General features: G+C 31.9%; 1 protein-coding gene across 2 annotated transcripts; it reads right to left on the bottom strand.

Moving 5' to 3' along the window:
- Nucleotides 1-7,126: 7,126 nt before the first annotated feature.
- On the bottom strand, nucleotides 7,127-10,529 carry LOC139859841 (uncharacterized). Of its 2 annotated transcripts, none has more exons than XM_071848613.1 (4): nucleotides 10,032-10,529; nucleotides 7,829-7,939; nucleotides 7,584-7,664; nucleotides 7,127-7,489 (listed from the first exon to the last, which is right to left on the bottom strand). In XM_071848613.1, the coding sequence occupies exons 1-4, from the start codon at nucleotides 10,275-10,277 to the stop codon at nucleotides 7,415-7,417; spliced, it is 513 nt and encodes a 170-aa protein (XP_071704714.1). In that variant the 5' UTR covers nucleotides 10,278-10,529; the 3' UTR covers nucleotides 7,127-7,414. The 2 variants fall into 2 exon arrangements, with proteins under 2 accessions (XP_071704714.1, XP_071704712.1); XM_071848611.1 differs by having other exon boundaries at nucleotides 7,127-7,492.
- Between the last annotated feature and the right edge of the window lie 201 nt (nucleotides 10,530-10,730).

The raw sequence follows: 10,730 nt of genomic DNA on the forward strand, positions 1-10,730 counted from the left end.
TATATCAGGAATGACTAAGAACCTAAGCCTAATGAGTTAGCTGCTCTCATGGGGAAGACTAGATCATAGGCAAAGTATAAGTTGGATAAATAATGGTTACTGAACCTGAGGTCAAGCATTCCTTACTTCTACCTATAGGCTAACCGGCATAATAGTACTAACTAGTTGTGGAGCTCTCGCTTCGCGTCGGGGGCTCCGTTTTGAATGCGAGTTTAAAAAAAAATCTTGATCTATTTTGTAAAAAAAGAATTTTTTTCGACATCTAACATTGAAGGGTTGTTCCTTTTGTGAAAGTTGTAAAAAAAATGTTTTTCGACATCTTTTGGTAGCATTGAAGGGTTGTTCCTTTTATGAAAGTTGCCTCTTTTATCGTTGAAAAAAAAAGGTAGTTGATTTTTTTGTAAAAAAGAATTTTTTTCAACATCTTTTGCTAACATTGAAGGGTAGGTTCTTTTACGTAAGTTGATTCTTTTTCGTTGGAGACAAAAAAAATGTGAAATGACGAAAAAACCCCTGATTACTATTGATGAATAGTGCTACAGGGTTTTGTCTTTTAGATAGTATAGTAATAGTAATTAATACTACTACTCCAACACATACACCAATCATAGCAAACACTCTGATATTTACACTAGCATGGTAACTAAATCACAAGCAAAATAAAGATAAAAATAAATAAATAATAACATATAAAAAAAATAAATAACGAAACAATTGCTTGGATTAAAATGTGCTATAGTTTTGTACAAATATCTGAATCGACTAGCGCACTTCCTATATTACCTCCTTAATTACTAATCAAATGATTAGTAATTAATCACAAATAAGATTCCAAGTAATAGTATATGAAGTGAGGAGTGTGTACAGAATGGTGTGTTTTGAGTGGAGGTGTAACGAGGTATTTAAAGGAGTAAATGTTACAAAACTGGTCCCTCCAAACCTTGGTCATGTTCATTCCCTCGGTTTTGCATTTCTGCTGTTGGAACCGACACCTGAGGGTGTCGGTTTTGTCATCTTGCCTTGGTTCCACCACCTTGCACCTCAGTTTCTTGCACGACCTCGTTTACGACACCATGACTTGGTGTCGGTTTCGACACCCTTCGGGTCGAATTTGGTAGGGTTTTGCCACTCGGTTTCGATACCCTTGGTGGGTATCGGCTCCGACATCCATTGGGAGAATACCAGTCGGTTTTATCACTTCGGATCCGGGTACCATTTGTTGGGTACTGAATCCAATATTTGTTCGGGAGTGCATTTCTCGATCGTCTAGTGTTTTGGCTCTGGTTTCTTCGTTATAGCTCCGTTTTCTTCGATTCTTGCGTCATTGTCGTCATCTTTCCAACATCTTCGAAATGACTAATAAAAATCTTTTTTTAGGTCTATTTTATATTTTTCTCGGTTTAAATGGAATAGATAACGGAGGTAAAAACATGACTTTTACGAATTATCAATGAGTAAAATAATATGCCTTAAAACTATATATATCATGCTAATTCGTGTATAAACAAAAGTAATAATATGATAGAAATTCAAAACATTCGAAAATAACATTAATTATGAGTAAAAATGCCATTTCGCCATCTAAACGACCTTGAATGGAAAGGCACATTTAAAGTGTCTTGCTCATCGGTCCGTTTTAAGGTGATCTTGAGAATTTCACCATTCGAAGATTACTCGCCGCCAAATGCTACTCTATTTGGCAGCGTATATTAATGAATTAAAATGTGTGTTTAATGAAGTGTCAATATAGTCAAAATTATATGCGTTATACATAATTAGAATGTGAGTGAAATAATAGGTCATAAAATTATATATACCATGCTAAGTCATTCATACACAAAAGTAATAATATGATAGAAATTCAAAACGTTCAAAAAGAACATCAAAAATGAGTAAAATGTCATTTTCGACATCTGAACGACCTCGAATGGCAAGACACTTTTAGAGAGTCTTGCTTGTTGGGCCGATTTAGGGTGATATTGATAATTTCAACACACTTTGAAACCGAAATTTACTCGCCATCAAATGCTACTCCATTTGGCGGCGCATATTAATGAGTTGAAATGTTTGTTTAGTAAAGTGACAATAGATTCAAAATTATATATGTTATACATAATTACAATGTGAGTGAAATAATAGGCCTTAAAATTATATATATCATGCTAATTTATGCATACACAAAATTATTAATATGATAGGAATTCAAAACGTTCAAAAATAACATCCAGTGCAAGTAAAATGTCATTTTCTCCATTTAGACGGCCACAAATGACAAGAGACTTTCAAAGTGTCTTGCTCGTTGATCCGTTTTAAGGGTGATCTTGGGAATTTCAGCAAAATTTGAAATCGAAGATTACTCGCCGCCAAATACTACTTTATTTGGCGGCGCATATTAATGAATTGAAATATGTTTTTAATGAAATGACATAGTATCAAAATTATATGCATTATACATAATTAGAATGTGAGTAAAATAACAGGTCATACAACTATATATATATATATATATATATATATATATATATATATATATATATATATATATATATCATGCTAAGTCATGTATACACACAATTAATAATGAGAGAATTTTAAAACGTTCAAAAAGAACATTAAAAATGAGTAAAGTGTCATTTTCGACATCTAGACGACCTCGAATGGCAAGACACTTTTAGAGAGTCTTGCTAGTTAAGTCGTCTTAAGGTGATTGAGAATATCAACACAGTTTGAAACCGAAAATTACTCACCGCCAAATGCTACTCCATTTGGCGGCGCATATTAATGAGTTAAAATGTTTATTTAGTGAAGTGACAATAGATTCAAATTTATATGCGCTATACATACTTATAATGTGAGTAAAATAATAGACATTAAAACTATATATACAATGCTAAGTCATGCATATACAAAAGTAATAATATGATAGAAATTCAAAATGTTCAAAATTAACATTAAATATGATTAAAATGTCATTTTAGCCATCTAGACGACCTCGAATGACAAGACACTTTTAAAGAGTCTTGCTCGTTAGACGTTTTAGGGTGGTCTTTAAAATCTCAACACAATCTGAAATTGAAAATTACTTACCACCAAATGCTACTCTATTTGGCGGCGCATATTAATGAATTAAAATGTGTGTTTAATGAAGCAACATTAGATTCAAAATTATATATGTTATACATAATTACAATGTAAGTGAAATAATAGGCCTTAAAACTATATATATCATGCTAAGACTTGCACAAATAAATATAAGAATATGATATAAATTCGAACATTCAAAAAGAACATTAAAAATGAGTAAAATTTCATTTTCGGCATCTAGACAACCTCGAATGGTAAGACAATTTTAGAGAGACATGCTCGTTGGTTTTTAGGGTGATTTTGAGAATTTCAGCACAATCCGAAATCGAAGATTACTCACCGCCAAATGTTCTATTTGGCGGCGCATATTAATGAACTAAAAAGTATTTTTAATGAAGTGACATTTGACATTTGATTCAAAAATATGTGTTATAGATAATTACAGTGTGAGTGAAATAATAGGTCTTAAAACTATATATACCATGGTATGTCATGCATACACAAAAATAATAATATGATAGATATTCAAAACATTCAAAAATAACATTAAAAATGAGAAAAAAATGTCATTATCGGCATCTAGACGACCTCGAATCCACAGACACTTTCAGAGAGTCTTGCTCGTTAGGCCGATTTAGGGTGATCTTGAGAATCTTAGCACAATCTGAAACCAAAAATTCCTCGCCGCCATATGCTACTCAATTTGGCAGCGCATATTAATGAGTTAAAATGTGTGTTTAGTAAGTGACATTAGATTAAAAATTATATGTGTTATAATATTAATATGTTAGTGAAATACTAGGCCTTAAAACTATATATATCATGCTTAGTCATGCGTACAAAAAAATAATAGTATGAAATAAATTCAAAACGTTCAAAAAAATATTAAAAATGAGTAAGATATCATCTTCGGGATCTAGAATACCTCGAATGGCAAGGCACTTTCAGAGAGTCGCTCGTTGGGCCGTTTTAGGGTGATCGTGAGAATTTTAGAACAATCTGAAACCGAAGATTACTGACTACCAAATGATACGTCATTTGGCGGCGCATATTAATGAATCAAAAAGTGTTTAATGAAGTGACATTAGATTAAAAAAAATATATGCGTTATACAAAACTACAGTGTAAGTGAAATAATAGACGTCAAACTATGTATACAATGCTAACTCATGCATACAAAAAAGTGATAATATGATAAAAACTCATAACGTTCAAAAAGAACATTAAATATGAGTAATATGTCATTTTCACAATCTTGATGACCTGAAATGGCAAGACACTTTCAGATAGCTTTGCTCGTTGGGCCGTTTTTGGGTGATCTTGAGAATTTCAGCACAATCTGAAATCGATAATTACTAGCCGCTAAATGCAACTCCATTCGGATGCGTATAATAATGAATTAATATGTGTGTTTAATGAAATGACATTAGATTCAAAATTATATGTGTTACATATAATTACAATGTAAGTGAAATAATAGGCTTTAAAACTATATATACCATGTTAAGTAATGCGTACACAAAAGTAACAATATTATAGAAATTCAAAACGTTCAAAAAATCATTAAAAATGAGAAAAATGTCATTTTCGGCAGCTAGACGACCTCGAATGTCACGAAAATTTCGAAGACTCGTAGGCCCATTTTAGGGTGATTTTGAGAATTTCAACACAATATGAACCCGAATATTACTCCCCGCCAAATGTTACTCCATTTGTCGGCGCATATTAATGAGTTAAAATGTGTGTTTTGTGAAGTGATATTAGATTCAAAACTATATGTGTTATACGTAATTACAATGTTAGTGGAATTATAGGCCTTATCATGCTAAAGCTTGCGTACACGAAATACTAATATTATAGAAATCAAAAACGTTCAAAAAGAATATTAAAAATGAGTATAATGTAATTTTCGGCCTCTACACAACCTCGAATGGCAAGACACTTTCAGAGAGTCTTGCTCGCTGAGCCGCTTTTAGTTGCTCTTAAGAATTTCAATAGAATCTAAAACTGAAAATTACACGCTGTCAAATGCTACTCCATTTGACGACGCATATTAATGAGTTAAAATGTGTGTTTAGTGAAGTGCATTAGGTTCAAAATTATATGCTTTATATAATTTAAATGTTTCTGAAATAATAGGTCTTAGAACTATATATAGCATGTTAAGTCATACGTACACAAAAATAATAATATGATAGAAATTCAAAACGTTCATAAATTAATAAAAATGAGAAAAATGTCATTTTCGGCGTCTAGACGACCTCGAATGGCAAGACGCCTTCAGAGAGTTTTCTCGCTAGGCCGTTTTAGGGAGATCTTGAGAATTTAAGCACAATCTGAAATCGAAGTTACTCACCGCCAAGTGTTACTCCATTTGGCGGCGCATATTAATGAATTAAAATGTGTGTTTAATAAAGTGACATTATATTCAAAATTATATGTCTTATACATAATAACAATGTGAGTGAACTAATAAGCCATAAAACTATATATACCATTGTAATTCATGCATACACAAATGTAATAATATGATAGAAATTCAAAACGTTCAAAAATAACATTAAAATGAGTAAAAATGTAATTTTCGGCATCGCGACGAACTCGAATGGCACTTGAGCCGTTTTAGGATGCTCTTGAGAACTTCAGCACAATCTAAACCAAAAATTACTCACCGTCAAAGGATACTTCATTTAGTGGCGAATATTAACGAGTTAAAATATGTATTTAGTGAAGTGACAATAGAATCCAAATTATATGTGTTATATATAATTAAAATGTCACTAAAATAATACGCCTTAAGACTATATATACCATGTTAAGACTTGCGTACACAAAAATAATACTCATTTCGTCGCAAATTTATAGTCCTGTTTTGAATTTTAAAAATCTTTATTTCTTAACTTTGACTTAATAAACTTTTTTGGGTTACATAAAATTTGATGAAAGTTATACAAAATGAAAGCACAAATAAAACTTAATATATTCATATAAAATTCATTAAGTATTATATTCATATAAAATTCATGAAGTGGAATTAGATTCAAAATTATATCTGTTATATATAATTACAATGTGAGTGAAATAATACGCATTAAAACTATATAGACCACGTTAAGTAATGCATCACAAAAGTAATAATATGATATAAATTCAAAACGTTTGTAGGGTGGTGGTTGATTAAATCGGAATAAATTTCTAGTGATGTTGCTAAACTATTGAGAACTTGGAGTTTGCAGTGGAGACGATGCAATCAGGGAGAATTTAGAGTCTCGAACATCAAAAGATTTGTTAATGAACCGGAAGTGTAATCGGTTGGAGTTTTAGGTTATTGATTTAGGTTGTTTGTACTTTGAAGCGGTAGGTTTCTTTTTCTTTTCTAAAAAAAAAAAGGGTGAAAGAGAATTGGAATTGGTTTGGTAAAAATAGTTGAACATATGTTAGTATATACTGGAAAATAGATGAGTTTTTTTTTAATTTTCTTTATTAAGTTTGAATGTAGACAATGGATACAATTTTGGAATCAATCGGATCAATCAATGACTCTTTCGGGGCCTTGGTTAATCTGAGTTTCATATTTAAGTATGTGAAAAGTATAAATATCTTCATGTACTAAGCGCTCGCTAATAAGTACTACATCTTCAAAATTGTAACATTCCCATGGCATATAAGCCTCTAATACGTTTTTACCCAACACAAGTTCGCCACCAACTGTAGTTATCACCATAGGCTAAAATTTGTCCCTTTTTAATGCATTTACCAGTCGGAGCTTGGGGTTTTTAATGCATACGAGTATTTTTGTTGGAACATTGGTACATAACTAATGGAATCCTTAGAGTACCCCCCCCCCCCCCAACCAAAGCTCGATCCCACGTTGCGCACCAATCGGATCAGGTCACGTGTCCCACGCCATCTATTCTTCCCGTCGATTTCTCCCCACGCCCGATCCACCGTTGCGTAACCCCAGACTGGGACTTGGGCACTTGGCTTTTGTGCAACGCACGGTCTAACATTATCAATTATACAGAAATACAGTAATAACATCTAAGAAGCAACTAATCAACTTAATACAATAAGAAAAAATAGTAGTGTTACAATTAGAATAAAAACAAAACAAACCTGTTTTTACAAAGGTTACTTTTTCCCCACGATCTCTCCTACTATCACCAAAGTACAACTATTCAAACCCAAAACAAAATTAAAACACCCCATACAATACAGATTCAAAACAAACCAAATGTATATTTTTTGTAGTATATAACAACGACCACATCACACAAACCTAATCACCAAAGATTAAACACCTCATTTCATTCATATTAACTTAAACTTATTATTGTGTGGTTTCAAGGCTCTTGCTCAGCTCATCCAGTTTCTTCATCCTCGTCTTTTCACTTTCGCTCACCAGCTGCTTAACCAACATAAAACAAAGCAAAGTTAGTCTCTTTTTTTGTTATCTTTGTAAAAAGTATTCATCTTTGATTCAAAATTATAATACCAACCTCCATCAATCTTGTTATTAGCTGTACTTTCTCCTTGTTCTTTTCATTGAATACATCTAATGCTTCCTTATACTCTCTTTCCTGCATTCATTCATTTATTAACAACCACATTAGTAAATCGTAAAAATGTTTTTACTGAAAAAGCCTGCTCATCGGAGAAACTCGGAAATAGTAGTATTAACGGCAGTCTTACCCTGTAGAAATTATTAATTGATGTATGATAGTATTGAGTTAAAAAAGTATACCTTTTTCTGGCAGGTCAGTCCTAGTGGCTTCAACTCTTTGTTAACAGAATCAATCTTCTTACGAACTGCTGTAACTTCTTTCTTCATTGGATCCGTTAGGGCTTCGAGTTCCTGATATTGATGGATTGCCATAGTAATTTAGTTACAGAAAACAACTATAATGATGGCTTGCAACAGGCAACAGAAATTGCCATTTTTGTACACACTTAACACCACCAACTTCACATCAATCTCCATATTACCTAACACACTAGCTCTTTTTCATGTTTAAGGCAAACCATCATAATTGAAAATGGACCTAGACTTAATCCTATACAGTGGTGGTGCAGGTGGGGGTAGAAAAGTATTTTTTTTTCTATACGTATATGTGTATCTTTTAACCCACTAACAATTCTATGTTTATCTCTAACAATTACACTTTATCAATCCTTAAATGAACATATAGTCTTATTTATCGATTAAGTTGGGGTCGGTAGGTAACAAGGGGTAGGTTATGATTGTATTCATGAACATATAGTTCATATCGATAATTGATTTTTTCAAACCTTCTCAAAGTTTTTCTTCAAGTCCATGATTCTTTAGACCATAAATAATCAAAAATGGTTATGATTGTATTCATGTTAATCTAATCACTCAAAACCCTAACACACTAGCTCTTTTTCATGTTTAAGGCAAACCATCATAATTGAAAATGGACCTAGACTTAATCCTATACAGTGGTGGTGCAGGTGGGGGTAGAAAAGTATTTTTTTTCTATACGTATATGTGTATCTTTTAACCCACTAACAATTCTATGTTTATCTCTAACAATTACACTTTATCAATCCTTAAATGAACATATAGTCTTATTTATCGATTAAGTTGGGGTCGGTAGGTAATAAGGGGTAGGTTATGATTGTATTCATGAACATATAGTTCATATCGATAATTGATTTTTTCGAACCTTCTCAAAGTTTTTCTTCAAGTCCATGATTCTTTAGACCATAAATAATCAAAAATGGTTATGATTGTATTCATGTTAATCTAATCACTCAAAACCCATTATTGCAACATCAAGTCATAAAAAATTATACGGAGTATTAACAAGGTCGTCCAAATGCCCGGTCAATCCTTAGACGGCACAAAATATTGCATATCTTCCATTCAACTCATCTATTTCTTTTGGTTTTCAAACAAAACTTGTAAAGGACTATAGTCTAATCTAATCTAAAGTTTAAAACGAATCCCTCCATTATAAAAGAAGACACCAAATTTGACTTTTTAGTGTCGACTGTCAAAAAGACTTAATTTTAAAATTTAAAGTGTAATTAGAAAGCACTGGAACACAAACGTTTTCGAATTAAAAACTAAAACATCTATGTCAAGGATCAAAAGTGGATTCTTTTGGGGGCCAAAGCACAAAGGTTGTATTATTCAAGGACAAAAGGGGAATAAATTAGTAGAAGATATGATTTTGGGAAAAAATTTCAAATAATATAGAGTAGCAATTTTCAAGCATCAATAACACTCTTTGTAGTTCATCAACAGAACTAGCACACCGATTAATGAATCATTTCACGTAGCAGATACAATCAAAATCACATAGATCTATGATAAATTTGAACAATTAATGTCAATAGCTCTAAATAATGATTTTTCCCCTTACAAACCATTAAGATATAAAAATATCCACATATAGAAACTGGTACAAACATTTTTTCAAAATAATTCATTGTAAGACTCGGCATGCATAGCTCTAATTGATGAATTTTCACCTAAAAACAAACAAATATTCACGGAAATAAACTCTTCACAAATATGTGGAAGAAAAAAAAATTGGACAGGAAGGGCACAGAAGACGGATCGTATTATGAAAGAAGCATAAGAAACCACAAATGTTAAGAATAAACCCTAATTAGATCTACAGAAAGTGGCTGATCTAATTAACAAAGTTGTTTAAGATGTTTATAATGATTTTTGAAGAACACATATATATAAAATAAACATTTTTTGCTAAAAATACTGCATACACAAAGAAAAGTAAAGATATACCCAAAAAAAAAAAAAAAAAAAAAGGAAGAAACCCTAATTTACATTTAACAAAATTAACCATCAAAGCATGCCAAAATTAAGCAAAAGATTAACAACCCACAAACTTAAACAAAAAACCCAGAAAAACCCATATCACAAAATTTAGAAACAATAAAGTCAAAAAAAGTCAAACCTCTTGAATACTAGCCAAACGTTTAGTTTCTTCTTCAATACGACCTAATTGCGCTTGAACTCTTTCTTTAACTTCCAATTTCTTCTTCTCAATCTCTTCCTCTTTTGCTTTAAAAGTAGAAAGAGCAGATTTAGAAATTTCTTCATCTTCTTTAGACATTAAACCACTAAAACTTTGACTTTGTGACATTTGCCCAGTTTGCATAAGTGTTTGAAGCTGCTCATGAGATTGATTTTGAGTAGTCATTACTTTTTCTGGTTCTTTTACTACTTTTTTTCTTAACCAGAAAAAGCAAAAAACCCTCCTTCTTCCTCTAATTCCTCTAATTTTTTCTTCTTTTTTTTCTATTCCCCCTGCAATTTTTTCAATTTTTTTTTCCCAAGTTTTCTTTCTTATTTCTATTTCTATGATGATGATGATGGTTGTTTATGAAAGCAGGCGGTGATGCTTAAAGTAATGAGCTTTTTGTTACCCCACAAATGAAAGAAAAAGAAGAAATATTTGCTAGCCTGTGTGGAGTGTTAATATAAAATATGATATGTGTATCTATAGGTTTTATTGTCGAATGACTATAATGCCCATGGATCTCCAACGGAAAGATTTTGGGATGAATATTCAAGGAAATTGATGTGGGTTTTTATGATTTGTGGAAAATGTGGACCCTACAGATATCCCATTGTTTTAAAAATTATCGCGAAA

Source organism: Rutidosis leptorrhynchoides, chromosome 1 (assembly GCF_046630445.1).
Source record: "Rutidosis leptorrhynchoides isolate AG116_Rl617_1_P2 chromosome 1, CSIRO_AGI_Rlap_v1, whole genome shotgun sequence".
Classification (NCBI taxonomy): domain Eukaryota; kingdom Viridiplantae; phylum Streptophyta; class Magnoliopsida; order Asterales; family Asteraceae; genus Rutidosis; species Rutidosis leptorrhynchoides.

Excerpts from the sequence above, each read along its gene's own strand:
- LOC139859841 (XM_071848611.1), bottom strand. The coding sequence starts at position 10,277 with ATGACTACTCAAAATCAATCTCATGAGCAGCTTCAAACACTTATGCAA. Across the intron at positions 7,665-7,828 it reads GACTGACCTGCCAGAAAAAG|GAAAGAGAGTATAAGGAAGC; the intron begins GTATACTTTTTT and ends GAATGAATGCAG. Across the intron at positions 7,493-7,583 it reads TAATAACAAGATTGATGGAG|CAGCTGGTGAGCGAAAGTGA; the intron begins GTTGGTATTATA and ends ATGTTGGTTAAG.